The sequence below is a fragment of the Thermothelomyces thermophilus genome, chromosome 5 (genome assembly GCF_000226095.1).
Source record: "Thermothelomyces thermophilus ATCC 42464 chromosome 5, complete sequence".
In the NCBI taxonomy this organism is placed as follows: domain Eukaryota; kingdom Fungi; phylum Ascomycota; class Sordariomycetes; order Sordariales; family Chaetomiaceae; genus Thermothelomyces; species Thermothelomyces thermophilus.
Genome location: NC_016476.1, coordinates 3,460,925 through 3,488,239, shown reverse-complemented (window position 1 = coordinate 3,488,239; position 27,315 = coordinate 3,460,925). Strand labels below are relative to the sequence as shown.

The window sequence follows — 27,315 nt, the reverse complement described above, 5'->3', positions numbered from 1 at the left end:
GAAGTGCATGCACGATTTAGGCCGCCCAATCTGTCGGCAGGAGACGTAATCGCATCTCGAAAGCTCTACGGATTATAGGTTCTGTTGTTGTGTCGAGTCGGAGATACATCAATGCAACTAAGCAGGGGGTCCAGGCTCCAGAGTCCAACTTCTCGTTAGTTATTGGAATACCCTTGCGCAAAACGCCTTGTGTAAGAACGTTTAGGGAGTACTTAGTTGCAATCATCGAACATTCCTTGGTTAGGTACTCCACAATAACCAGTGGGTCGATTGATGAGGAGAGACAGGTTGGAGTTATGGATTGCATGCATCCCACGACTGCATCTCCGACAACCAGATAAGGAGCGTGAGATACATGGTCCCTCTGCTGATAACAGACGGCACAAACAGTTCATACAGTTGTTGATCTTTTCTTCCGTGTTCGCGACGAACCACTGCGAGAGATTGGATAAGCGTGGCCTTGTACCTTGTTGTAAGAGGACCGTGTCTGATATACGCCAGTGCACGGTTGGCTTATCGAGTGGAAGCTGCGGAGTGCTACACATCGAAGTTCCGGGAGTCGGGCTCCGCTGTTTCTAGCTCGCTATCTTCTTGTTCAATGCAATCGCTTTTCAGAATCAGACGTTCCAAGTGAGCTGTCGATTCCCCCGGATCCTCACGGACCATGCGTAACCGTTTTGTCCTAGTCGGCATCTTCCTTCGGTTCGGCATTTGACCGGCTGCTAGCAGCAGGATACCGATCCATCTTCTCATCCGCCGACGGCTGGTCGTGAAGCGCATCCAGATTGCTCAGCGACAGGCTAAGAAACCTTTGCTTATTCCTCCACTCGAGCTGGGTTTGGGCGAACCCCTGGCTGTGAGATGGTGGCGGCGGGGGGTCAGTCACCTTGGTGATGAGGTACGCAGTGCTCTGTCAAACACATGTCAGTCGCCTATCCCATCAACAGCAGAATAGAACATCCTGAGGTAAAAGCGAGAGAACCCACCGCCTCGGCAGTACCGTAGATCAGTACCCCTATCAAAGGCACCTTTAAAAGCAGATAGAAGCCGATACCAAACCCAAACAACAGCCCCTCCCGACTCCGGAACCACTTGCGCTTCTCTTCCGCCGTAAACACAATTCTCTTAAAGTAGGGTTCCAACAAATCGCGAACGAGACTTCGCGAAGCATAATAACTTTGCAGAAAAACTACCAAATACCGCCTCGGCAGCAGCACACCGGTCCCAAAGATGATGCTCGCGGGACCCAGCCCCACAGCTCTCTTGAACGTCCAGAAGCTCGCAGCGGGGAGCACGAGGCGGCCCGCGTACGGCACGAACGACGCTGCGTAGACCGCGAGTGAGAGGGCGGCCTTGCGTGCAAAGCGGCGCAGGAAGCGCGCGAGGGAATCGGCGGTGCGGACCCTATGGTCGCGCACATCATCGGCATGGTACAACTTGAGCGGCGGGTAGTACATGGCGCGCAGCTTGACAGGGTCCGACAAGTCCTTGCTCAGGGGCAGCCTTTTCAGCTGGAGTCTTTGCTGTTGTCTGTCTTCCAGCGGCGGGGGGAGCATGTACATCTTGGTTAGCTCAGAGCTGTCCACGTCGGGCCGGTGCTTCTGCACGTAGGTCAAGTCCACCCAGAGAAGGGAGGCCATGAATCTGGGCAAATCCGTTTAGCCTCGAGACTAGTTGCGAATGGGGTTATGAACATGGGCCGGCAGCAATGGACGTACAGGTCGTCGAGAGTGGGACTGATATAGCGCATGAGACTCATGAAGAAGAGCGGGGCTTGGAGGACATGCTCTTCGATGAAGCTGAGCCCGCTGACAACCGAGTCATCCCATGACACCCGGTCGAGGGGGAAGGCGAAGGATAGAAGCCATATGAGGAGCTTGATGCCGGAGATCTACGAGCCATCGAGTCAGTGAGATGTCGGCGCAGAAGAGAACAAGCTAGGCGACGGACCGGCAAAGCAATTACCAGGCGGATGACATAGCCCAGAATGACAGCTTTGATGGCCTGCTTGTAATGTTTCGAAGTGAACAGGTCCGGGTTTTGGAGTGCTCGAAAAGCTGGATTGCGTTAGCAGCGGGTCGGACAAAACCCCATCACGTTTGACACAACAAAAGGGCAACAGCTTGGGCTCGTACCGCCGACCAGCGTCAGCTGCATGCCCCGGAGGATGGCATTGATGTCAAAATGCGATATATCAAAATGCTGTTTCAACTTGTCTTTGTCAAGGTGCAGTCGCTGAGGAGCTGACATTGTGCTGCCGTCTTGGAGCCGTGGAGAAGCGAAGAGTGTTGAAGGTCACCGATATTAAGCTCCGTGTTACTTGGGGGTAATTCGTGGAGGCCGTGCGTTGGGCAAAAAATCGATGATAGATCAACGGGCAATCGATGGGGCTTTCCATCTCAGCTCTACATAAAGTATTCAGTGCTCCTCAGTGCTCCTCAGTTCCACGCCCCTTCCCTCACCGGCAGTTCGTGGAATCAAGGCAGGAACATGGGCGCTTGAACTTCGAGATGGGAGGAAGTTGTGCCGGGTCCTGACCCGTGTCAGGTAGAACGTCCTATCGGCCGATGATGTCAATTGCCATGCTTGCGTATCCACTCGTACAGTACGGTGGTTACATACATTACATAAATACACTATTCCGAACTTAGGAACCTACATACGCCCAAAATACGGGATACTAAACCATGAACTTTCTAGACATATTTGTCGATATGATGACCTACCTTTGCTGGGAATTTACATGTTCTGTTTTCCGATGTCTGATTTCCGTCTCATATTGAATTTCAGCATAATGCAACTGGCATCTCTCTTGGGATCAGTTTGGTATCGTAGGAACACTGTCTTGAATGTTCGGCAATGTGGACATCCCGCTCTCGCATCGCATACCCAATGTCATGCATTGCAGCGGGTGCTCCGTATCACGCTAGTGTAGTGGTCTTTATACAAACCTTCCAAAACGCCAACATATGGTTTCTTCATCGTATACGTGCATACGGATGCGGCAGCAAACGAGACATAATCTTAACGAGACTTGGATTTGAACTTGATTCTGGACGGAGAGCAGGGAAGGCTTGCGCCAATTGGGATGAAAATGCCGGGAGCGTTTGCAGATCAGAGTGGGGCTCTCGCACCCTAGTGTATGTATGGAAGGAGGATGCGCGTCGCGCAGCTAAGGAGCGAGGATTTCGACTTGGAAGGACCCAGCTTCAGCTTCTCATTCCATCTTTCGCATCTCAGTCCGCTCGCTGTTCCCTGGCGCTCTCACGGTTGCCTGCTGGTACTCCTGCCCCTCGAGACTTCAGATTGGTTTGCGCCAATCTGGATGTTCTGCAAACCTGCCGATCCGCCCGCGCATCGTGCGACGCTCAGACGAACGGCCAAGACACCGGCCCGAGTGTCCGTCAAACCGCAGTCTTGCGGCGACATTTGCCCACTCGCCGCCCCTCTATGCCGCCTCGTTATCGCCTTTCCTCCCACGATCGCTCCCCGCCCATCAGAAATGCTTCGACCTCTGGAGTAGACTTACAATAGACCCTCCGACATGGAGTCCGCCAGACCAAAAAGCTCGGGATTCGCAGCCCCCCGCCGCGTCTTTACCTCTCCGCTGCCCCCCTCTGCCCCGCAGCCCGCAGGGGGTTTGGTCGACACTCTCTATTACCATCCAAATGTTAAGATCGTCTCCTTTACCGCAGGAACTAGCTTCCTCTTCAATCGCCAGCGGACAGCAGGAAGGTCGGACATCGAACCGGGATCGCTCCCGTGGTCGTCCCAGCTCGAACGAACGATTGCGGTTGGTGCGTGTTGACTATCCTGCGTGCAGATTGAGAGCGAGCTTGGCTTCTAACCGTTGCCCACCATAGGTCCCTTCAGTATATATCGTGCCCCCGGATCAGTAGCCTTCCTCAGCTGCGGTGCCGCTCTTCAACCGATCCTCCCGAAGAGCCAGGTATGGTGCGTCGACGAAGAATCCAGCAAGTTTGTCTTGCAGATCCGGAGACCTCAGTACTGGCGTATAGAGGTTCCCGTAAAGGAGCAAGAAGATGTGCGCGGGGCCCAACGTCTTCGAGAGGTTTTTGACTCCATTTTGCAATTTGAAAAGACAGAGTGCCCGTTCAAACGATCCTTTACCGTCGAGCTCCCAGAGCGCCCGCGAACGCCGGTGGAAAAGCGACCTTGGACTCCTGCGAGGAGGTCCAGCGCATCATTACCCTTGACGCCAGTTACTCCCGTTGAAATTGCCCGCCTCCATGAGGGAACGCCGAGAGGCTCCTTTTGCATGGGTGACCTGAGGGCGGCGCTGGGCACTCGGAGGGTGCTCAATGAACATACCAAGAACCAAGAGCCGCCCGCTGGTGAAGTAGCGCCAGCATATCGTGACACATTTGGCACTCATGGACAGACCGATGACAACTCATCAAGCGTGAACCCTGGCCACGACAAACCTGCGGACGTTTCAGCTGTCCTTCCACAGCGCATCCCCTCCGCTGCTTCTCCTCTGCCAAAGTTAAGCCCGTTGTCTTCGGCAGACAAGCGAATTGAAGCGCCTAGGTTTACATCGCCATCCGAGTCTCTGGAGTCGATCCGAGGTCGGGAGTCATGGCTGCCAACCCCCCTTCCTCCATCTCCCCCTTCGTCGACCCCCGGGTCACCGCGGAACTCAGCTCAAGTTCTGCGCATGCAAGACTCGGCAGAAACGGCCAATACCAGCCATACCGTGCCCAGTCGCGGTATAGGTTCCAGACCCTCCCAGCCTTGGAACGCCAACACCACCGATTCGCTTAATGTATCCAAGTGCAGTACCCCAGCCTGCCATCCGCAAGAGCCGGCGGCCACCGCCCAATCAACAGTGATACCAATCATAAAAGAACCCGAAACCATCTCGCCCAGCTCAACACCGACCTCCCCCCACCCCGAGTCCCAAATGCGCCGCGAACCAACTGCAGCCTCCTCAGCCTCTTCTGACCGCTCTTGCTCTCCCTCCCGCCGCAGCCTCTCGCCCTTGTCACCACACGGCAACGCACCTACCACAAAGCTCCGGCGACAATCTTCTCCCACAACAACGGCATACAACACAACAGCACGTCCGAACCGAGCCAGCACAGCCGGAACCACATCAACGCAAGGCACGCTAGCGGTAGTCCGCAGCCTGCCGATGACGGTGCTCCATAAGACATGCGAAATACTCATGTCTCCACCTTCGCATCTCATCAGCTTGATGCTTGACGTCGCCGCTCGAATAACGGCCGGCGAGTGGAGGGGCCTCGTGTTTGGCATGGGCGAGGGCGGTGAGCGTGTCAGTGTCGCTTGGGATTGGAGCGATGACGAGGGATATATGGGGTATGGCAGGCTTGAACGGGACGATTTCTGGCTAAGGGATCGTAGGAATACGCGCCCTACCACGGGAAGGAGGTTGAAGATGGCGGGTGCTTTTCCTGATAGTGACGATGAAGAGGAGGAGGAGGAGGGAATCGGGCCGTTAGATGTGCCACGCTCGTTCAGGGGGACGTCAGTGTCCCCCCGGAAGGAGAACGAGGAGGGTCGTAGTGCCGTGGCGGACGATTCCGCGGCCGAGGCAGTGAAGAGCAGAGAACCAGGGGAAGACAAACCTGCGAAAGAGGACGCTATCTAATACTCTGCGCCCCTTGGTCACGCGCTTCTCGGCCGCACCATCTGCTGTTCCCGCCAGTACTTTGGCAGACGCGTTCTCATCCTAATCGGGACATCGGCGTTCGCGTTGATAGCTGGTTTCTTACGAATAATGTCTCTCACGGCTGGGGGAAGGAGAGCGAGTTGTATTTCATGACTGTATGATAATTACTGGAGTTCGAAGTAATGGTATTTATGTATGTATGTATCTACGGGGGAACATGAGAGATGGGGAGACGCATGAAACCTCCTTTTCCGGTTGTTGACCGAGGCATGTTGGGCGCGGTATGGAATGGAATACACATGTATGCGATACAAACTACAAGGTAATGGACAAACTTTGCGTGACGTTTAGATGGGTCGGGGTTGGGGGGGGGGGGGTTCGGGGAGAGGATTACCGTGGACAACACTCAATGCCTACCTAAGAGACCTGTCTATCAAGGCGTCCTCTCTGGCTGGCTTGATGAGATCTAAACATTGACATCGAGGACCAGCCCCGCGGTTATAAGCACCAAGCAGTTGAGTCTTACGCTACGGTTTACAACAACTATGATAGACAGCTTCTGCCTCGCGAGGGCCTCATCCGGGGAGGCATTAATCCCTCGTGTTGGGTGTAAGCCTGGCAGGATTCTTTTCCCTTGCGCGACATACGGTGGTCTTTTTAGGTAGTGCCACTTTGCGATTCTGTCCGCATGGATCCTCGGTATACCCAGCAGAGATACCCATGATTCCATGAATCTAGAGATGTTTCCCGGTTGTCCACCTGAATAAACTTGCCCCGCACCTGGGTGCGTGTGTTGTCATCCTCAGCCTGAACAGCACTACCGATAACTCCCAACTGTCGGATGTCATGCTTGGTTGAGAGAGGCGAGCTCAGTCTTCCGGGTCGCCGCCAAACTCCACCCTCCAGGCATCCCCCCCCCCCCCCCAGCACATACTCACCTCCTGAAATCCAGGCTAGCTCTCGAACTATCCAGGCTCGGCCGCACCGAAGAGCTCGAGCTCCGGCGCCTCCGGGCCCGCTGCTCTGCAGGGTCAGAAGGGCGAAGACCGCTAGTCTTGGCAAACAGATTCAGAATATCTGTCAAGGACACGACGCCCGTCAGGCGACCTGACAGGTGTGCGCCGGGCAAGCCTGATGGTATGACCGTCGTCGTGAACGTCTGATTTGGCTGCGGTGACTGCGGCGCGGTCACATTGGCCGGCGGAGGGACGATTACGCTGGCTGGCGGAGGAGGGCTGCCTACGCTGACTGTTGATGGAGGCTGGGTTCCGGCCGGGTGGCTCGGTTGAAGCAGGGGCGTCGCCGGCGCGCTCGGGGAGGGCGAGGCAGACTCGACCACCCACATGCGGTGGGATTTGGTGGCGACGAGCTTGGCGACCGTGTGCCCGAGGGTTGAATAAGGGTTCACGTGGAAGACGGGGAACGAGTCGCGGCCGTGCTCCATGCCGCGCTCCGAAAGAATCACGCTGATGAAATTCATGCATGAGCTCTTGAGGAGCGGCAGGCTCGCGGCGTTTGTGAGGTGCCTGACATCGACAGCTGATATGTTGCCGACGACATTGAGGCCCTGGTCGACGACTGCCACCGATGTTAGCCCCTCGTTGTGCATCAACAAGAGGGCGTCGGTCAGGGGGCGGTCGAGGCTGGTCGAATTGTCAGCGCACACAAGTCCCGGGCCGTCGTTCGACAACGCTCGGTCTGCTCACTTGATGGCAATGGTCTGGTGCGTGCCAATCTGAAGGTCCCGCAGGAGACACGCATACAATCGCTCGATCGCAGGGAAGTTGACGGCCTCGTTCCAGAAGAATTCGACGAGGCGCAGCTGGCTAAGAACGCCAATCACTTCGCCAGCCTGATTGGCAATCAGGATTCGGTGAATCCCGCTCCCGAACGCCTCCATGGCCTTGTCCAGGTACTCGTCGGCTGACAGGGTCACCAACTCCTCCTTCCGGCAAAGGGACTGTATATCCCGCAGCGGAATGTCTTCCTGCGCCTGAGCCTTCCTCGCGATCATTTCATACAAGGCGACGTGTTCCTCACCCGGATCCGCGAGGCCCACGACTACCAGCAGGTAGGCGTTCAGATCGCTGTAATCAAAGGTGGTGACGGCTGTTCGGCTATCTGGTGTCTCGCGCACGAGAACGACGTTGGTCGGGTTTTGCTTGAGAAGCAGCTAATCATCCCAAGTCTCTCAGCTTCCCGCCCAGCATCAGATGGCAAGTTGACGATGTTGCATACCATGGTAGCATCCTGGACGCTGAGGTCCAGCTCCGCCCACCTCACATCTTCGGGCGCTGCGAGCTCCCCAACAGTAATATCCCGCCAGTCTCTTCCGGCGTAGCGCGGGTTCGGGTGTCTGTTGGACGAGGGGTGGTTCATGATCTCCAGCAGCGCCTGCTGTGTCAAAGACGGGTGGCGATGGTTCCGAGGAGACGGCGGGGGATACCGCTGGTTCTCAGCGAAGCTCTGTCGATGCGCAGCGACATGGCTCGGCTTGTGAATGCCCGATTGGGAATTGTTCCTCTCCATCGACGACCCGGCCGTCGCACCCAGCGAGCTAGCTGAGGAGCTCGCCGCATTCTCCGCGCTTTTGGCGGGGGAGTCGGTGTCCATGGCAAAGCTGCCTGCTTCAGAGCAGAGGCCGTCTCGATTGCTCTTTCTTCCCTGCTGCGCAGCTGCCGGGATGGGGACTTGCTGATCTTCAACGATCCTTTCGGAACAAGAGTCTAGATAACGATTGAACGCTAATTTGAACCTTTGCGATAGATTGTCCCGGGCAAAGAAACCGGAGGCCTCGAAGACACCGGGGAATGTTCCGGACAAGGCGACAAGGATGAGCAATGACGGAGCTCTCAGCGATGCGGGGTTTCAGATCATCTACTGCGTATGCGCGGCGTTTCGCGACCTCGCATGAGCTCTCGCAGATAGGCGCAGACTGGATCCGCCATGCAACGCGACGCTGAAGTCCCAAGCCCGAAACGATAATTTGCTAGGTATCGGGGCGACAGAACCGCATCTGTAGTCCCAGCACGCTTTCAACCCCAGATCACTTCATGTTCTATCTCTTCAAGACATCATAATAATAACAAGGCCCAGGTCTGGGGTACTGGGCATGATTGACGGGGATCCTTCCACCCCACTTTCCTCTTTTCTTGCACTTAGTCAACATCCTGTTCCCATCCACATGAGCCTAGATTTACACAGTGAAGCCATTACGGGGACATCCTTGGTGAAAGAACAACCAGACCAAAACGCTATCGAAAGTTTATGGCGAACATCCAGATAGTTACGGGACATGTGCTGCATGCGTGCAAACATTCGGTTGGTACGCCGGTCTGTCCTCACCTTGTTAATGGTCAAAGCGCGACCGATGTTCTTGAACAGGCCATTACAAAGTCAGTCATCCAGAAATGTCGCCCAGTGTTCCGCTGCTTCGTGTCAAACGACTTGAATGTTTAAAAAATAAAATAATAATTAAAAATTAGCAGCAAATGGCTGCGGCGTTGACATTATATGTTACATGTCTTTTCCTCGTCGAGGTGTAAGCACCTTTACAAGGGGTGTCTGCAAATCAGGCAACGTTCAAAACATCTCCTCTCGTGGCCATACGAGCATGACTTGGGTCGTGCAAACACAGAACGAGCAGTACACGTCTGGTTTATGCCTGTGGCCATCACGTCAGAAACCACAGTTTGCGGCTCTGAAAGCACGTTGACATTTTCCTCCGAGCCCGGTGCAAATGCGCGACCAAGCGCACTGTATGCGCAGACCTGCCCCTCCCCCACCCAAGAATCCAGACCAATCAGAAAAATATTGGCCATTTTCACTCCCCTCCTTCCACACGCCGAAAAGCCCCCCTCCTTGCGACGTTCCCATTTTCTCAACACGCCGCCTGCCGGGATTATTTTTTTTTTCTCTTCGCGACTTTAGGCACACGACGCGTTTTTAGCCCCAACTTTGCGCTCCGCGACGACTTACCGCGGTCTACCGACGTGATCTCTTGAAATCATCGCTCGCGTCGGCCGCTGCTGCTGCCCGAAGCTCCGTTCCTACCAAAAGCTCGGGTAGCAAGGGCGGACAAACCAGTTCCCAAGGCAGTGCCAACTAGACAACCTTCCTCCGGCTTCCCCTCGTTTCACGACGCGCCCGGCAGCCAAAAGCCTCGATCAAATCTCAACCCAATCCGACTTATACGTTCGACGCCAGTCGCTGGTTAACATGTCAGTCTTGCCGGCTGAGGTCAACGCCCAGCTGGCCCAGCTGCTTCAGCAGCTCCAGTCGGCCGATAACAATATCCGGTCGCAGGCCGAGGATGTCCTTCAGAACCAGTGGACGAGCCAGCGACCGGAGTGGCTGTTGATGGGCCTGGCCGAGCAGATTGGCACCTCAACCGACCCGTCTGTATGTCGCTCAACCCTGCGTGGACCAGCGGATATGCGTTTGGGGCTGACCCGTTTGTCCACCAGATGCGATCCTTCGCGGCAGTCATTTTCCGTCGCATAGCCTCCAAGACGCGAAAGATTGGCAACTCAGACAATGTCGACATGTTCATTTCTCTAGACAAGGAACACGGCACCGTCATCCGCGGCAGGCTTCTGGAAACCTTGATCGCGGAGAACGATAAGACCGTCCGCAACAAGATTAGCGATGCCGTTGCCGAGCTCGCTAGGCAATATTATGACAGCAGTGCGTCGCCAGCTAGCGCTGGGCCCTTTGAGACCAGACATTGACGTTCGTAGCAGATGATTCGTGGCCAGAGCTGCTCCAGGTTCTCTTCCAACTCAGTCAGGCGCCGGACGCGGGCAAGAGGGAGACAGCCTTCCGCGTCTTCACCGCGACACCGGGCATCATTGAGAAGCAGCACGAGGATGCCGTAGCCCAAGCATTCGCGCATGCCTTCGAAGACGAGTCGGTAGCGGTAGGTTGCCACCTGAAAGAGGGTTGTGGGCGCTCAGTGGATGCTGACTCCGAGACAGGTCCGCCTCGCTGCAATGGAGGCCTTTGCCGCCTTTTTCCGCAGCTTGTCCAAGAAGAACCAGGCCAAGTACCACGTTCTCCTTCCCGAAGTTCTCAACATCCTGCCTCCTATCAAGGACTCCCAAGACTCGGAGGATCTCAGCAAGGCCCTCGTTGCTCTTATCGACCTCGCGGAGGGAGCGCCCCGAATGTTTAAGCAGACGTTTAACGTCTTGGTCCGATTCTGCATAACGGTGATTCAGGACAAGGAGCTTAGCGACCTTTGCCGCCAAAATGCCCTGGAGCTTATGGCTACTTTTGCCGATTATGCGCCGTCGATGTGCAAGAAGGATCCCAACTATACCAATGACATGATTACCCAATGCCTCAGCCTGATGACCGATCTCGGCGAGGACGATGACGACGCTGCTGAGTGGCTTGCAGCAGACGACCTCGACGACCCGGAAAGCGACCAAAACCATGTTGCTGGCGAGCATTGCATGGATCGTCTCGCCAACAAGCTCGGCGGCCTGGTTGTCTTGCAACCAACGTTCAACTGGCTTCCCCGCATGCTGTCATCTCCTGCATGGAGGGATCGCCATGCTGCCCTCATGGCGATATCTGCTATCTCGGAGGGCTGCAGGGACCAGATGATTGGCGAGCTGAAGCAGGTTCTTGAGCTGGTCGTTCCTGCGCTGAAGGACCCCCATCCACGTGTCAGATGGGCGGGATGCAATGCGCTGGGTCAGATGAGCACCGACTTCGCTCCCGTAATGCAAAAGGAGTATTACGATGTCGTTCTCTCGGCCATTTTACCAGTCCTTGACTCTCCAGAGGCCAGGGTCAAATCCCACGCCGCCGCCGCTCTCGTCAACTTCTGTGAGGAGGCTGAGAAGAGCGTGCTGGAGCCTTATCTTGATGGGCTGCTGACCGCACTTTACCAACTCCTCCAAAACGAGAAGCGATATGTCCAAGAGCAAGCCTTGTCCACGATTGCCACCATCGCCGATGCCGCCGAGCAGGCGTTCTCCCGGTACTATGATACCTTGATGCCCATTCTAGTGGGTGTCCTTCGTCGCGAGAACGATAAGGAGTATCGACTGCTGCGGGCGAAGGCGATGGAATGCGCGACACTGATCGCGCTCGCGGTGGGAGCTCAGCGGCTGGGCGGCGACGCCGCGATGCTTGTCCAGTTGCTGGGGAGCATCCAGGACTCTGTCCAAGATCCTGATGACCCGCAGGCTCAGTACCTGATGCACTGCTGGGGCAGAATGTGCCGTGTCATGGGCAAGGCTTTCCTCCCCTATCTTCCGAAAGTCATGCCGCCGCTTCTCGAACTGGCGAGTGCCAAGGCCGACATTCAGCTTCTCGACGACGAAGAGCAGATCGAGAAGTTCCAGCAAGAGGACGGTTGGGAGCTGGTGCCACTCCGGGGTAAGACCATCGGCATCAAGACCAGCTCGATGGATGACAAGCACATGGCTATCGAGCTCCTGGTAGTCTACGCTCAGGTGCTTGAGGAAGAGTTTGCTCCCCATGCGGACGAAATCATGGAGAAGATTGCCTTGCCCGGGCTTGCTTTCTTCTTTCATGATCCCGTGCGATTCGTGTCCGCCAAGCTTGTTCCTCAGCTGCTCAGCTGCGTCAAGAAGGCGTACGGACCCCAATCTGAGCAGCTCGCGGCTCTCTGGAGCAAGACGGTCGACAAGCTTCTCGAAGTTCTCACGGCCGAACCAGCAGTTGACACACTCGCAGAGATGTACCAGTGCTTTTATGAGTCAGTCGAGGTCATCGGTCGCCCCTGCCTGACCGATCAGCATCTCGCCCGATTCATTGAGGGTGTCAACTCGACGCTAGAGGACTACAAAGATCGTGTTGCACAGCGCGAAGAGGAGCGCCGCGGCGTGCCTGCCGAGGATGCCGAAGACGAACAGGAAGAGCTACTTCTGGCCATCGAGGATGACCAGACACTGCTCTCCGACATGAACAAGGCGTTCCACTGCGTGTTCAAGTATCACGGAGTCAACTTCCTGCGCCACTGGGAGCACCTGCTTCCCACTTACCAGGGCTTCCTCAAGTCGAGCGATCCGACGCAGCGGCAATGGGGACTGTGCATCATGGATGATGTCTTGGAGTACTGCGGCCCTCAGAGCAGTCAATATGCAAACTACATCACCCAGCCGCTACTGCAAGGCTGCCAGGACCCGTCGCCTGCCATCCGCCAGGCGGCAGCATACGGCATTGGCGTGGCGGCGCGTCACGGCGGCGAGGCATGGTCGGCATTCCTCGGCGGAGCTGTGCCCTTCCTGTTTGAGGCCATGCGTGTTCCTGATGCGCGCAACGAGGACAACGTATACGCAACTGAGAATGCGTGCGCCGCCATTGCCAAGATTCTCCATTTCAATGCTTCAGCCGTCACGCAGCAGGATCAGATCATCGCCGAGTGGCTCAACACTCTGCCCATCACAAATGATGAGGAAGCGGCGCCATACGCATACCTCTACCTCGCGGAGCTTATCGGCAAGTAAGTTTCGCCTCCCGCCTTTGTAATTTTTTTTTTTTTTTTGGATTTTGCTGACAGTCTCTAGGCAACATCCGGCAGTCACATCGCAGGCGTCGCGGATATTTGTGTATGTTGCCCAGGCTCTGGAGGCAGAGGCTCTCGCCGGACAGAATGCTGCACGAGTTGTTGCAGCAACCAAGCTTCTGCTGGAAGGTACCAACACAGACGTTACACCACTGCTGCAACAATTCACGCCAGAGGCGCAGAACGTCATTCGGGCACACTTCGCCTAGGAACGATATGGCGGAGGCCAATGCGTGCGTATGTTCCAGCCCGGCTCGATGAATCTTGGGATATGGAAGGCCGCCCGACAGAAGCAAAGGGGGCATACTTGGCGACGGTGGTTGATGTCGCTGGCAGCCGGGTTGAGCTGCGCGACGACTGCCCGGGCAGCGAGGGTTAATGCGATGTAAGGATTGTTAATACCAACAGGTGTCTGAGGGGGGGTGGCAGCACCAGCAACGCCGCCATTTCAACGAGAAGAATTGCCTCTTTCCACGTCTAGTAGTTTGCAGTGTGAGGGAATGAAAACGAAAGTTCTCTCGGGATTCGTCCCCGGAAACCGAACGGCACCCGGTCTAACAAAAGCAGATACCCCTTGTTTTTACGTCTTTCCCGGCAGCTTCGCGCGCGGCCCATTTGCGCCCGGTCGTCGTCCTTTTTCACTTAGTTCGGGATTGGAATTCGTTGTAGCGAACAATTCAGGGGAAAAGGATGAATATCTGTGCCCAGACACGCCCACTCAGAGAGCGGTTGCCCCACGGGTGATAGCAGGTGGGGTGGAGAACTTTACGTCAAGGTACAGTACCCAGAGGCTCCTCCGCTTTCACCATTCCGTCAGCTGGCGATCCCGCTTCATAAGATGGGATTTTGAAATTCCCATCTGCACCTCGTCCGGCACCGGAAGCTCGGATCGTGCGAAAACATTGACAGATAATTGGACGATTCCAATGATGTGACGCCGTGGAAACAAGCCACGGCGATCTTGTCATCCGCCGCGACAACGTGGGACCCCAAACAGCCCCGCTCCTACCCAACCCTAGCAGACCTTCGCTGACATCCCGGCAGCCAGGCAAGCGAGGCCGCTGCGAGACGGAGCAAGAGCAAGAAAAACTCGGTGAGTGTGATGGCCACCTTTTCCCCCTTGCATGTCGGTCCCCCCCCACCCTATGTATTGTATGTACGGATTACATACATACATACATGCGTATTGCACACGACACTACCCGATTCAGTGCATGTGTGGTGCGACCACCCCATGCGTCCCCGTCAGCTCCAGTTCCTCCGCCGCCCAGTACCGAGTATGAAGCACACCGGGGGCCAGTAGCCCAACCGTTCGCAAACGCCCCATTTCTCTGTCGTGGCCACTGGCCCTAGACCAATAGGGAGACTAACAGTGATGGGCTGTGGGAGGCGGGGCGAAAGACCCGCGCACACACAACCAGAGAAACCGCGTTTGCCTGGGGCGAATACCGATCCTCGATTACCCCAGGTCACTGATCTATCGCCGCGCCCACGGCAGTTTTCCATCTGCTGACCCGAGCCTTCGCCCTTCCATGGCCCGCTGAGACGAGCCATCTCGGGCCAAAAATTCCACAACATCGAGCCCACTTACCTAGTAACACAATGACGGCGGCCTAAGGTCTCCCCTCCCTTCTGTATCGCCCATCATCACTGCTCGAGCGGAAAGACGGCCGATGCCATCAGAATGAACAACGATTTCTACACCTCTCCGCTGTCATCCGAGGAAGAGGCCCAGCAGCGGCTGGCGATGCAGCGGAACGGGCAACAAGGCCAGAGCCATGGGGCGGCCAACACGGGAAGTATGGGAGGGGTGGCCCACACGAGCCCTATGTCGACCGTGGAAGGCATGGCGCTGACCGGCGAATCGCTCGATGACATCTTCAGCCAGAATGACCGCAGGTTCCAGCGGAGACCGAGTGTCGCCCAGCCGTTCTCGGGCTCGCTGACGGCTCGGGAAGTCGGCCATCACATGTCGATGATGGGCTTTAGCAACGCCGGTGACGCCATGCAGGGGTTTCCCCTTGGCCTCCCCAACAGCACCGACTTGTCAGGCACATCCGGGCAGTTTTCACAGCAGGCCCTCATGGGAGTGCCGGGTCAACCGGGATTTGATGCGCTGGCCCCAACCACGCTCAGCATGGACGCATTCACGAACCTAAACATGGATTCGATGGGTGCGGATGCCGCTGCAATGGGCATCTTCAACTCACCCGATCTCAACGCTCAGTATCCGTCCGCGTCGCTAGACGCTGTCAACCAAGACCTTCCCATGGGCATGGGTGTCGACGGCACGGCAATGAGCGCAGCCGGTGTGAACCAGATGGCTGGATACGGAGCCGGGAGAGGCGGCGGCATGATGGGAACCGGTGAGGCTTTTGACGCCTCCTCTGCCGTTCCTCGGGAGACCTCCAACAGCATGATCATGTCAGATCAGACCATGGGCCAGTTCCAAGCGAACATAGCGCCCACGGAACGGCGCGAGGCGTCCGCCTCCTCTACAGCGTTCCAATCACCGGCACCAGAGGCTTCTCGGACCATGTCCCAGTCTAGCGCCTGTCGATCCAGCGTCGCCGCCTCGGCGACCCCGGCCCCGGCTGCGCCTACCGCCACGGGCCCACCTCTCCCTCCCGGTCTCGGGGCGCGCAACCCCAAAAAGGACGTCTATTCCAAGAGCGGATTCGACATGCTCCGGGCCCTGTTCTACGTCGCGACAAGGAAGAATCCCACGGTGGAGATTGGTGCCGTCGACCTATCGTGCGCCTTCCTCGTGACCGACGTGACGCTCAACGACTGCCCCATCATCTATGTTTCGGACAATTTCCAGAATCTTACCGGGTATAACCGCCACGAGATCATCGGCAAGAACTGCCGTTTTCTGCAGAGCCCGGATGGAGAGGTGGAGGCTGGCTCGCGGCGCGAGTTCGTGGCGAACGATGCCGTCCTCAAACTGAAGAACGCCGTGACCGAGGGCAAGGAGATACAGCAGAGCCTGATCAACTACCGCAAGGGCGGAAAACCGTTCCTGAATCTGCTGACCTTGATCCCGATCCCTTGGGATAGTGATGAGATCAAGTACTTCATCGGTTTCCAGATCGACCTGGTCGAATGCCCCGAGGCCATCTCGGGCCAGGAATCCGGGGCCATGCAGGTCAACTACCGACACAGCGACATTGGCCAATACTTCTGGTCGCTCCCAAACACAACCCAGTGGGAGCTCGAGGCCGGTCAGACCCTCGGCGTCGACGACGTCTCCTCCCTCCTCCAGCAGTACAATCCCAAGGGTGCCCCCGCTGAGTGGCATAAGCAATCCTGGCACAAGATGCTCCTCGAGAACGCCGACGACGTGATCCACGTCCTGTCCCTCAAGGGCCTCTTCCTCTACCTCTCTCCGGCATGCAAGAAGATACTCGAATACGACCCGTCCGACCTGGTCGGCACTTCCCTATCGTCCATCTGCCATCCCTCCGACATTGTCCCCGTCACACGCGAGCTCAAGGACGCGCAGCAAAACGCATCCGTCAACATCGCCTTCCGCATCCGACGCAAGCACTCGGGCTACATGTGGTTCGAGAGTCGCGGCACGGTTCTGTACGAGCCGCACGCCAAGGGCCGCAAGTACATCATCTTGGTTGGCCGCAAGCGGCCCATCTACTCGCTGCGCCGCCGCGACGTCGACGCGGCGCACTCCCCGCTCGGCAGCATGCCGCTCGGCGCCGACGGCGAGATCTGGTCCAAGGTCTCGGCCTCGGGCATGTTCTTGTACGTCTCGTCCAGCGCCAAGTCGCTGCTCGACATCAGCCCCCGGGAGCTCGAGGGCACCAGCATGCGGGACCTCCTGCGCAAGGAGAGCAGGGCCGAGTTCGGGCGGACGATTGAGAAGGCGCGCAAGGGCGCGGTGGTCGGGCTCAAACACGAGCTGATGCACAGGAGGGGTCAGCTGATCGCCGCCCAGACAGTCTTTTACCCCGGCGACGGGATGGGAGTCGCGGCAAAGGGCGGGCCCAGTTTCCTGATTGCGCAGACGAGGCTCGTCAAGGGCGGCCGGGTCATCGCTGCCGGGAAGGGAGCAGGCGGGACGGTGACGGGAGCTGGGACTACCGCTGCTGCTGCTGCTGCTGCTGCTGCTGCTGTTGCTGGTGGTGGCGGCGGCGGAGAGGATGCCACGACGGGCGTCGTCGTTGTGGGGAACCGGTCGGTGACGGTCACGTACCCGCGCTCGGCGATCGAGTCGGATGATGACGAGAGCGATGATATCTTTGCCGAGCTCGGGACCACCAGATGCACGTCGTGGCAGTATGAGCTCAGGCAGATGGAAAAGGTCAACCGGCTGCTGGCGGAGGAGCTCATGCAGCTGATGGCCAACAAGAAGAAGCGGAAGCGGAGAAAAGGCGGCGGGAGCGGTGCTGGCGCGGGGGGGAGCGGCGGTGTGGTGGCGAAAGATTGTGCAAACTGTCACAGGACAGATACGCCCGAGTGGAGGAGGGGGCCCAGCGGGAATAGGGATTTGTGCAATTCCTGTGGGTTGCGGTGGGCTAAACAGGTATGTTCTTTCTGTCTCTTCTACTGAAATGATTCCCCTTCTCCCCTCCCCTTCCAACTCCTCCGCTCTGTTTGTCTTCCCTCCCCCGTCTCTCAGCTTGTTAAATGTTCTATGTATGGTTGCTAACGAGACACAAAAGACGGGTAAGGTCTCGCCGAGAAATACCTCCCGCAGAAACAGCGATGCCAGCGCTGCCAGTAAGAGGACGAGCGTCAGCACGGTAAGCTCGAACTCGCCGGCTGGGGCGTCGCCGCTGAGGAGGGAGGTAGCGAGTGATGCCGTCAGCTCTGGGTCGTCGGCAATGGAGAGGGCTAGCATTGGGGAGTGCAGTGGCGTCGGTGGCGGCGGGAGTGGGATGGGGATGGGTCCTATCCGAGAGGAGTAACGGCGACAAGGGCAAGTCTCCCCATTTGCTCCCGTTTTCTTTTGCTCTTCACCTTCGTGTGCCTGCAGGATCCCATCTTCCTACCGGTTGTGCTGGCTGGCTGGCTGGCTGGCCAGCCCCTTGGTTCTCTCCCGATGAAGGCACAGGCGGCTGTTGTTGTGCCGCGGGATTTTGGCATTTTCTCCTCGTGTTCTTCAGCATCTCCCTCTTCCTCGACGCATACTCGAGATTCTTTTTTTTTCTGGATGGATTCAGTTGCCGGCGCGGGACTTATCTAGATTTTTGGCTAGCTCGCAGGCAATTTGGCGGCGGCCGCTGGGTTTTGGGAGGGGAGGGTTCACATCGGAACGGGTTATCAGGGTTTTGTTTCACCTGACGGAACGCGGGTAGGCTGGCTGGCTCGATGGAACGGACAAGAAGACTGCTGCATGTCTCTGTAGCTTATACCCATTATGAGATAGGAAAATGCGGATGAGCGGGTTAATGTTCGACGTTGATGATGACTTCTTCTGAAGGGTGGAAGAGGGCTGCGGTTTGCTCCCACTTCCCGGTAGGTATGTATGTACAAGTATAATCATCCACCCTGGTGGTATGTGTATGCGCATACTGCTTGTATTCTAGTCGGTACAAGATTGCTTTGCTTTGCGTCTTCCTGCTCGGAAGGTGAGCGCGGGAGGGTTAACCCGCCGAAGGAAGGAGAAGAGGCCGAACAAGTCGACGAGACAACCCGGCCCTATTCATTCCTCTTTTTTTTCCCTAAGAGAGTGCAGTTCTGCAACGCGTCGAGCTACAAAATTGGCAGGCACCGAAAGCAAAGAAAGACGCGTTTGTTCGGCTGGTGCAAGCGCGAATCCGAACGAGAGGTGAAACTGTACGTAGCACAGGGGTCGTATATAACTAGCAGTTTTGGGTAACTGTTGGTTGGTGCATGCCGCAGGAGCCCCGGCTAATAATAGTGTAGGCCTTAAAATCGAACGGAAGTGGTGGAACTTTTGGGACCCCCAGCCAGGCTCCGAACTCTGGGGCTGGGCTGGTGACGACGGAACTTGACAAGGGGATTCCTTTCGGAGTGATTACACTACGGATTACTACGGATACTCCGCAGTAGCTCCTTGGTTTGTCAGTGTACGGATTATACTTCGTACACAGTTGTCCTGAAAGCTCAAGGGCTACATTAGAGTACACCAAGCGCGTATGGATGTGGCATACATAATGTACAGTACATGCATACAAATGTATGATATATGTATGCGCATACTTGCTTTGCGTTAGGGCGTCTTGGTCCCCTGCTTGGCTGTTACAAGCAAAGAATGTGTATAACTAGTGTATATGCGAAATATGTAAGTAGATATGTACTGGACATCGAGATATACACTATACTTGTACATATATGTATGTACGGAGTTACCTATAAGTGTTTTACGGACACTCCGAAGCCAATGACGGCGGCCGCAGGACGAGCTCACGCCAGAGCGATCCAGACCAACATTGGCTGGCTTGCATCTCAAATTACACTAGATCCAGAGTCTCCTTCATCGCGGGCCGTTGGCCGTTGTGGAGAAGTTCCGGGGTCATACTCCTACACTACGTTTGCTCTGGTGTTTGTGGTTGAGATGCCCACCAGACCAACTGAAGGTAGTAAATTGTGGTGGACCGGGCCCCACTAGGGTCCCGGCCCCACCCAGGGTTGCAGCCACCCACATCTTCCCTGCAGGGAGGCCCTGGTCAGCCTCTTCCTTCTTCCTCCATAAACCACCACCACCGAACTCCATAGCAGAGATACGAAGATCGTTGATTTCCGCATCCATCCATCTACCACATACTTAGTAAATGTATGTGTACAGAGTATGTACAGTACATACATACGGGGAAGTACCTTGCAGTATCCGTTCGAGTGTTGCATGTTGGCTCCGCCCTTTGGGGCCAGGCAGCAAGATTCTCTGGGAGCTTAAAGTAAATCCTACCCCATCTTGCGCCACGCCAAGGGGGGGGGCATGCAGCACGGGTCCACTACAAAGATCCGTACACTTCAACAACTGTACGGATTATGTACATCCGTATATGCAAATAACTACTCGGAAGTCGGAGCCGGTGTATGCATGGAATCCATGGACGCACATACCTATACCTATGTGTATGCTCACGAAACCGATCTGTACGGTACATACAGGACAATGCCCGCCCAGAGTTCTCTGTAACGCCTGGTGCAGTGCCGACAAGAGCTGAACGTGATCAGATGTTGCCCAGGTTGCCTGGCGCCCGGCGGTTCATGAAGCAGCAACATCTGGACACTACTCCATACTGGGTATCATATGTGGGGTGGCGCAGGAGAGACCGGGGATTCGGGCATCGCCTGTCATGGTTTGGACGCCGACAAGGCCAGAATATAGCTGCCTGTTCCTGAAGGGACCCATCGCATTATAACTAAACAGTTACATGCACTATCAAAGGAGCGTCGCCCAGGTCCCGGATCCGGCCGCCTGGTGGAGAGAGAGAGAGAGAGAGAGAGAGAGAGGGAAAGAAAGAAAGGGAGAGAGAGAACAACCCGGCCCATGGCTGATAATGCACCGACCTAACTCGATTGCTGTCTCCGGGCCAGCGTTCTATATAAGCCACAGTGAGACAAACATGCACATCTGTACCTATGGGTGCGTGTGTGCGAGGTAAATAGGACCCATTACAATACAGGTGCTATATAGGCCGATGACCTTTCACGAACTGAAACCTCTGACGGTCTAGTAGTGTACGATACCGCAGATGCTACACCACGAGGGATCTCAAAATCCTCAGGGGTACTCCGTAGTGTACATACTAGTACAAGTACGTCCGTAGCTTCTTGGATCCTGTCTCCGTGTATCCGTAATCCGTAGCGATTGCCGTGCCGACTTCGTCGTAAAAGCCCCGCCATTGGACCCGGTACGCAGGACCCAGGTCGAGGACAGCAAGGGGCATCGGTCTTGGGATCGTGACCCCTTTCAAGCGCCATTTCGCCTCGGAGAGCAACGTTGCAGCCTCGGGTTGATCTGTTTCTTTTCTCTTCTTTTCCCCGGCCCGATCGTGGATCGTCTAGTGTATGAGTAACTAATCTCCAAATCTTACACAGTACTGTTGCAGACACCTTGACCACCACCGTGTCACCAACACCATGTCAGCGTGGCCCTTCGGCTGTACCGGAGACCGCTCTTTGGGGGCAACCGCCGACCGACGATATCTGGAGGAACAAAGATTGCCTATCGGCATCGACCCTTTCGCATACCGACGCCATCCCACTGTTTCCCTGCTGGTGGAGCGCCTGTGAGTTGCTTGTGCCGCCTGTCGGTGGCTCAATTCCGGGGTGGCAGGAATACTTCGACTTGTACTCCGTACAGAAAGAAGGGGGAAGAAAGTGTCCCTGCCTGCCTGCCGCTCCCGTTATCCGATTCTGATCACACACGCACACACACACACACACATCAGCCACAAGTATATGTGCGGCATCGGCGGCGTGAGCATCAGCGGTTCTCGGAAGACAGGGTTTGTATTCTGTAACAAGATTGCTCGCTGCTTGACGACTGCAGGACCTGTGCCCTCCCAGAAGCAAGACACTGGTTCCCCCCCCCCCTTTTGGTGCTTGTGTTCCTGGACTGTGGTTGTGGCCACCCATTGCACTGGCCGGTTTACGGGGTCACCGTGGCGTAAGAGCGTGAGAGGTGGCGATTGACGGCCAGGGAGCCATCGCGTACATACGCTGCCGGTGTAGCCTTTTTTTCGTACCCGCGATCAACTCACACCAGCCCACTCCCCAATTTCCCCCTTTTTGAGGCCCATCCCTCCATCCCCGACAGGTCCTGTCGGCCCTGGTTCTCAGCTCGGCTCGGCGGCCACTCGGATGATGGTGAGGGGTATTGGTGCCTACACTTGTGTTTTTCTCTGCCCCAATCCACCCAGTCGATGCGAGCATTTCTGTACGAAAGCAGATGGTGTAGTGAGTGAGTGTACGACAAGTTCTTTCAAGGGCATCCATCGGTCATAGGACAGGCGCTTGGAGAGAAACCAAACGAACGTGCTGGGCATAGAACCAGACAGCTACCAGATCTGGTATCATTCATGAAATTAGTTTTAGTTATATGAGGCGCCGCCAATAACAGCCGCCCTTTCTGTATGCCCCAAACGAGGCAAGACTAGATAGGTACGAAACCTGATGCGCTTTTTTTTTTTCCTCCTGTGGATATCCTCCACGTTGAAACATGCCAAACCCAAACTCCGGTAACCGCCGTCAATACCCAGAAGAAGAAAAGCCCCGCTGATACATGTCGTCGTAAATATCCTGCGGTATTTGTACAAAATGGAATAGCCAAGCACATATGAGGCCCGGCTGATGCTTGAACATCGTCCGCTTGAACACGGACGGGGGGGGGGGACGGCTGGACGATTCCCCCTCTCCCCAAATCCCAACCCCTCCCAAATGGTTGAATCATCGTCGCTATTGCGTTTTCTCACGGAACCAGAGCTCTTCCGACCTCGTCGACAAGGTGCGCTGGAGCAACGACGCCGGGACCTGTGCGGGGCTGAAGGCGGCGTCGGTCATGGGGGAGACGACGCCGGCCGGAAGTTGCGGGGTGTCGAAGGGGCTCGCCGTCGCCGAGATGGGGCCGGTCGACCAGCGGTGGTGGGCGGCGACGCGGACCTCGTCGGTGCCCATGACGGTGTCCCGCCGGCCCTGGTACCACCACTGGCTCTCGAACCCGTTGTCGACCGTCATCATGGCTGCCGAGAGCGCCCCGAGCTCCCTCGCCCTGCCCGTCTCCACGTCGCGGAGCCCGCTCCGGTGACGAGGAATCCGGGTCCGGTAACGTGGCGGGCCCCGGCGAGAAGGTGGACACCATTGTCGGGTTCGTGGCGAACGTCGTCGAGTTCCGATCGGCTGGCGGCGCAACGGCAGGCAGGTCCTCGTAGCCCCGCGCGTCCTCGTCGTTCTTGGGGGCCGTGTCCGGATCGTACCCGTCCGGCAGAGACCACGCCGACCACGGCTGCCCTCCTTCGCCGAGGCGGAACTGCGACGGCGGGGCGGGCAAAGGTTTCCTCCGGATCTCCGCCATCCGCCGGTTGGCAGGCGGTATGTCCGAATTCCTGGCCGGGAGACTGGGGACGACGCTGACGTCCCACGGGTTCTCGCCCAACGGTGGCGGGGCTGATCGGCCCCGTTCGTGCGACGAGGGCCGCGCATCTGCCCTCGTTGGCCGTTCCGGTTCCCGGATGATGGGTATGGGTACTTGAAGATGATTTCCCGACTGGTTTCCCTGGTAGTAGTACTCTTGCATCTGGTGGTGCCTGTTTGGGTTGGCGTTCTGGCGCATCTCGCGAAGCCTCGATTGCCTCTGCTCGAAGTCGTGGATGTCAGCGAGGTAGTTGGTGTTGGGTGCCGGAACCTGGCGGGGGAATGCGGGCGACCTCTCCTTCGAGCCGCGGGACCTGAAGGTGAGTTGGTGGCTCTTGGGAGACTGTTGCTTCTTGCCGCCCCATGAGACCCTGAACTCCAAATGGAGGTATATCTCGGGCCCCCTTCGATCACTCCGCGGAGGTGGGAGCGTCTGGGCTCGAGCAGGACTCCCCATGGCGAACCCTTATGTTCTCCTCCCAGAAGTTGCGAAGGAATGTCGTGTCCACCGAGCCCAGCTGATAACTGCGAATGGGGTGCCGTCTCGGGCCCTCTGGTATATAAAAGCAGACGAGTTGACGATCGCTTCGGCTTGCTGTGTGTATCGATAGGGGCCGAAGAACAACCTTGCCAATGCACCAATCATCTGACCGGGGCCGGGTCGCTCTGTTTCAAACCAAGTCGTCGACAACTCTGGCCCGTGGCCGGTTCCTTGTAGCGACGAGCTTGCCTGGAGAGGGGTGGGAACCGATCTGATGTTAAAGGGTCCCCGACTCCAACCCAGGCAATTAGGGGCGGGCGAGAGAGATGGGGTGAGTGACAAGAAAAGGAACGAACAAGGGTTGGGTGCTACACTAGGGTCCTGTGGTGCTGCAGGTGGGTGCACTGCCGCCGGGCGGGAATTGCTCTGGTTTGTTGGAAAAGCGGCAGCCTAGAGAGGTCGGTACCCTGTGCAATGACCTAATCTCCCGCCGGGCCGCGAGGTTGGGCACCCGTATGTATGTAGTGTACAGTACTGTAATCCGTACTGTTCGTACCACTGTCAATGCCAATTCACGCCAGAGCCAGAGAGCTCGGTCGCTTTAGTGCAACCAACGGCTGGTGGAGCTCGGTGCCCTTACTTGTAGTGCGGGTACATACAGTACATACATACTGATCAGCTACAACCGTTATGTCTTGTGATGGTGATGCTCATGCCAAGCTTCTCACCTTGCAGGTTTGGGGTCGTGGATCTTGGGTATCTCTTGTCACTCTTCTAGAATACAAAAGCGAGGTTCGCGGAAGGCGGCGGCGAAGTGTGGTTCGAACTTGGAGGAAGCTTATCCTCGAGGCGGTGTGCTCCTAACAAAGCGAGAACCAAACCGTCAACCGATTGCCTGAACATAGGGGACATTAGCAAGCAACGAGAAGGATCCATGCAAGTGCGAGTTGTGCATCAAGCCACTAAACTTTTTGCAGGCTCCGAGAAACCAAATAAGTGCTGTAGCAAAAGTACAATGGCCAAAAGGGGAAAAAAAACGCGACTGGGACCAAGAGCTCGCAATCAGCACCTGGGCACATGCCTCGGTTTGTTGGATGCATCCTCTTCCATTGCATGCCTCAGAGCCCAATACAGCACTTTGAATCCCTGAATCCCTACCTTGGGACTCTGAAAAGAATATAATAAATGGAATAAAATGATAAAATAAAAATCAAAATTACCTGACATCGCGAAACCGAACGTACACCGCCGGCATCAAGAGATCGATAACAAAATGGATGCGAGTGTTCTTGCTGCTCTTCAAGAGGCGGAAGCCCCACTAGTCCTGCATCGCGGAGCTCGGAGATTCCCGGCCCCTCTCGTGGTTGGCCAAACGCCTGATGGAGAAGGATATGGTGCTCGCACGTGGCTGATTACTCAGTTCGCTATGCCGTCTTTACATGACATTACGGAGTACTTGTTAAGCTATGCGGGATGACCGGTGGCACGCTGAAACAATTACGATCCATATGTAGTTATGTATATCGTAATAATAAAGTGTGTGTGCTGTGCACCGTGCTATGAGCTTACAAGGAGCCATCTCAAATTGGCCGCAGTGGCTTAGCTCACTGGGTCGTGAGAGGAAGCAGATTGCCGAGAAATGCTGTACTAGTATGTGCGTCAGACCGCTGAATCTTTAGCGTTGGAAGCATCCATTCCTTCCACGGCCGCTTCTATGGTTGACGCTAGGCATCAGATCCTTCAGCGGATCGGTAAGATGAATGTTCTGCGTGTGTATGTATGTATCGTACATACATACATATTACATACCTAGGTACATACATACATATATACAGGCGTGATCCAACCCCCGCAAATGCTGGTTAAGGCGTGGGGGCGGGAAGAACCGTGTAGGATATCTACCAAATTTGGGTATCGACTGCGAAATTAATAATGGAAATGTCGATGTCACCGTACAACACACCGCATATATACCTGTCTCTACACTCCGGAATACTCGTGATAGCATCATTTGCAGACATGGCTACACGTAGGTACAGCCAGTCCAATCAGCAAAAAGGGATCAACTTTTCAGATATCACGATAATGCAAAGAGACAATATTCCGATTGATCTCGGTAAACCGCCAAATGGCAGCCCGGACCTCTCGAGTGGATAGACCCGATTTCGCTTCTTCGAAGACAAAGCACAACCTAGAGAAACCACACTTAGCTTAGACGCAGAGTCACACCTGAGAATCGGCGCCCGTCGCCCCCTTCCGGCCCCCGTTTGCTTCCTCCCAAAATTTCTGTCCCTTATCCTTCTTGGTAACCAACCCCCACAGGTCAAACGGGTCGACCAGCGTCTGCCAAAACGGACGTCCGTCCTTGTAGCCCGGCCCCTGCACCTCGGTGGTCCCGTCCATGGCGAGGTACGTCTTTGTGCTCTTGGGCAGGAAGCGCCTCGGGTGCCGGACGTTGATGAGCACCGAGTTGGCCAGCATGAGCGACGCCTCGAACACCCAGAAGAACCACTCGTAGCGGAGCATGGGGCTGAAGCGGTCGAGGTCGGCGCGGCTGGGGTTCCAGAAGTCGTGCTGGGAGATGCTCCAGTACTCGACGACGCGGAAGATGGTGCGGACGCTCAGCAGCGCCGTGGACGCGTACAGCGTGTGCAGGGCGGCGAGCAGGTTCCGGTTCCGCAGCCCCGCGCGCGCGCAGCGGCGGTGGAAGGTGGCAGCGAGCAGGACGAAGAGGGCGAGCACGCCCAGCTGCATGGCCAGCGCGGCCTTGAGCAGGGCGCGGCCCGTCTCCTGCTTGGAGGCGGCCAGGGACTGGTTCACGCTGTACGCGACCCCGTTGCCGTTGAGGACTTCGATGACGAAGGAGACGAAGGCGAAGGTGGTGAGGACCCGGCCCGGGTGGATTGGTGAGTGATAGGGCGCGTAGTAAAGGATGCGGCCGAGGATGTGGTAGTTGGCTAGCTCGAGGAGAGGCCTACATGACGGGGAAGGAGTCAGCGGGTTCGACCGCCTTTCACACCCGGTGTAGGTGGGATGGGATATGGACACATACGGTGCCGCGTAGATCAAGCAGGTGCTGACGATGAACTTGTTCAGGTCTCCGTAGTCAAAGGCGCCCGCTTCTCGCACAACGAAGCCAACGGTAAAAAGGAGGGCGCAGAAGACGTAGATCCCAGTCATACGCCAGCAACTGTAGCGGCTGGTCACAGTTAGCGCCCCGGCAAGAGGGACAAGTAAAGATAGGTTAAGGTGTCCGCATCTCACTCACGCACAGCTGTAGACGTGGTGTGCTCCGGACACCGCGAAGGCGAGAGCAAAAAACACCGGGGCGCCCTTGTTTGGGGCGTAGAAATAGACGCTGCCCTCCACATACTTTCCCGACTCCATATTGGTCTTGTAAGAGGAGGGAAGGAGAGAGTTCTGATCGCAAGTTCGTCTCGGTCGGGTAGACTCGAGGACGCAAGACAGACGAGTGCAGCTATGCTAAAGCGCAGCTGGGCGATGCCTTTCGGGAGTTCCATCTTCAGATCAAGTTCTTCGTGGCCGACTTATAACTACTACACTCTCCCGACCTTT

The 27,315-nt window shown here is 56.4% G+C and overlaps 7 protein-coding genes across 7 annotated transcripts; 3 read left to right on the top strand and 4 right to left on the bottom strand.

Moving 5' to 3' along the window:
* Positions 1 to 536: 536 nt before the first annotated feature.
* Positions 537 to 2,250, bottom strand: MYCTH_70293 (uncharacterized protein; the record flags this gene model as incomplete). The annotated part of the gene is made up of 5 exons (XM_003665449.1): positions 537 to 910; positions 987 to 1,644; positions 1,719 to 1,891; positions 1,951 to 2,057; positions 2,136 to 2,250. The coding sequence occupies 5 exons, from the start codon at positions 2,248 to 2,250 to the stop codon at positions 683 to 685; spliced, it is 1,281 nt and encodes a 426-aa protein (XP_003665497.1). The 3' UTR covers positions 537 to 682.
* Positions 2,251 to 3,202: 952 nt separating this feature from the next.
* Positions 3,203 to 6,004, top strand: MYCTH_2309335 (uncharacterized protein). Its single transcript, XM_003665448.1, has 2 exons — positions 3,203 to 3,797; positions 3,864 to 6,004. Exons 1-2 carry the CDS (start codon positions 3,545 to 3,547, stop codon positions 5,630 to 5,632), a joined length of 2,022 nt encoding a protein of 673 aa, XP_003665496.1. The 5' UTR covers positions 3,203 to 3,544; the 3' UTR covers positions 5,633 to 6,004.
* Positions 6,005 to 6,485: 481 nt separating this feature from the next.
* Positions 6,486 to 8,396, bottom strand: MYCTH_2309334 (uncharacterized protein). Its single transcript, XM_003665447.1, has 3 exons — positions 7,892 to 8,396; positions 7,360 to 7,826; positions 6,486 to 7,296 (listed from the first exon to the last, which is right to left on the bottom strand). Exons 1-3 carry the CDS (start codon positions 8,264 to 8,266, stop codon positions 6,588 to 6,590), a joined length of 1,551 nt encoding a protein of 516 aa, XP_003665495.1. The 5' UTR covers positions 8,267 to 8,396; the 3' UTR covers positions 6,486 to 6,587.
* A 1,368-nt stretch (positions 8,397 to 9,764) lies between these two features.
* Positions 9,765 to 13,551, top strand: MYCTH_2309332 (uncharacterized protein). Its single transcript, XM_003665446.1, has 5 exons — positions 9,765 to 10,054; positions 10,120 to 10,339; positions 10,396 to 10,571; positions 10,630 to 13,133; positions 13,198 to 13,551. The coding sequence occupies exons 1-5, from the start codon at positions 9,872 to 9,874 to the stop codon at positions 13,403 to 13,405; spliced, it is 3,291 nt and encodes a 1,096-aa protein (XP_003665494.1). The 5' UTR covers positions 9,765 to 9,871; the 3' UTR covers positions 13,406 to 13,551.
* A 1,139-nt stretch (positions 13,552 to 14,690) lies between these two features.
* MYCTH_2309330 (uncharacterized protein) lies at positions 14,691 to 18,437 on the top strand. Its single transcript, XM_003665445.1, has 2 exons — positions 14,691 to 17,736; positions 17,876 to 18,437. The coding sequence occupies exons 1-2, from the start codon at positions 14,881 to 14,883 to the stop codon at positions 18,119 to 18,121; spliced, it is 3,102 nt and encodes a 1,033-aa protein (XP_003665493.1). The 5' UTR covers positions 14,691 to 14,880; the 3' UTR covers positions 18,122 to 18,437.
* A 3,760-nt stretch (positions 18,438 to 22,197) lies between these two features.
* MYCTH_2316063 (uncharacterized protein) lies at positions 22,198 to 24,056 on the bottom strand. The gene is made up of 2 exons (XM_003665444.1): positions 22,934 to 24,056; positions 22,198 to 22,896 (listed from the first exon to the last, which is right to left on the bottom strand). Exons 1-2 carry the CDS (start codon positions 23,713 to 23,715, stop codon positions 22,584 to 22,586), a joined length of 1,095 nt encoding a protein of 364 aa, XP_003665492.1. The 5' UTR covers positions 23,716 to 24,056; the 3' UTR covers positions 22,198 to 22,583.
* A 1,873-nt stretch (positions 24,057 to 25,929) lies between these two features.
* MYCTH_2309323 (uncharacterized protein) lies at positions 25,930 to 27,211 on the bottom strand. Its single transcript, XM_003665443.1, has 2 exons — positions 27,008 to 27,211; positions 25,930 to 26,938 (listed from the first exon to the last, which is right to left on the bottom strand). The coding sequence occupies exons 1-2, from the start codon at positions 27,124 to 27,126 to the stop codon at positions 25,963 to 25,965; spliced, it is 1,095 nt and encodes a 364-aa protein (XP_003665491.1). The 5' UTR covers positions 27,127 to 27,211; the 3' UTR covers positions 25,930 to 25,962.
* Positions 27,212 to 27,315: the final 104 nt, after the last annotated feature.

Bases quoted from the DNA above. Each gene is read 5' to 3' on its own strand.
- MYCTH_2316063 (XM_003665444.1), bottom strand. From the start codon at position 23,715: ATGGGGAGTCCTGCTCGAGCCCAGACGCTCCCACCTCCGCGGAGTGAT. The intron at 22,897-22,933 runs GTCACCGGAGCG...GGAGACGGGCAG, and splicing joins TTACCGGACCCGGATTCCTC to GGCGAGGGAGCTCGGGGCGC.
- MYCTH_2309334 (XM_003665447.1), bottom strand. From the start codon at position 8,266: ATGGACACCGACTCCCCCGCCAAAAGCGCGGAGAATGCGGCGAGCTCC. The intron at 7,827-7,891 runs GTATGCAACATC...TGGGATGATTAG, and splicing joins GCGTCCAGGATGCTACCATG to CTGCTTCTCAAGCAAAACCC. The intron at 7,297-7,359 runs GTGAGCAGACCG...CAATTCGACCAG, and splicing joins CACCAGACCATTGCCATCAA to CCTCGACCGCCCCCTGACCG.
- MYCTH_2309335 (XM_003665448.1), top strand. From the start codon at position 3,545: ATGGAGTCCGCCAGACCAAAAAGCTCGGGATTCGCAGCCCCCCGCCGC. The intron at 3,798-3,863 runs GTGCGTGTTGAC...TGCCCACCATAG, and splicing joins CGAACGAACGATTGCGGTTG to GTCCCTTCAGTATATATCGT.
- MYCTH_2309330 (XM_003665445.1), top strand. From the start codon at position 14,881: ATGAACAACGATTTCTACACCTCTCCGCTGTCATCCGAGGAAGAGGCC. The intron at 17,737-17,875 runs GTATGTTCTTTC...GAGACACAAAAG, and splicing joins GGTTGCGGTGGGCTAAACAG to ACGGGTAAGGTCTCGCCGAG.
- MYCTH_2309332 (XM_003665446.1), top strand. From the start codon at position 9,872: ATGTCAGTCTTGCCGGCTGAGGTCAACGCCCAGCTGGCCCAGCTGCTT. The intron at 10,055-10,119 runs GTATGTCGCTCA...TTTGTCCACCAG, and splicing joins GCACCTCAACCGACCCGTCT to ATGCGATCCTTCGCGGCAGT. The intron at 10,572-10,629 runs GTAGGTTGCCAC...ACTCCGAGACAG, and splicing joins TCGAAGACGAGTCGGTAGCG to GTCCGCCTCGCTGCAATGGA.
- MYCTH_2309323 (XM_003665443.1), bottom strand. From the start codon at position 27,126: ATGGAGTCGGGAAAGTATGTGGAGGGCAGCGTCTATTTCTACGCCCCA. The intron at 26,939-27,007 runs GTGAGTGAGATG...AACTGTGACCAG, and splicing joins CACCACGTCTACAGCTGTGC to CCGCTACAGTTGCTGGCGTA.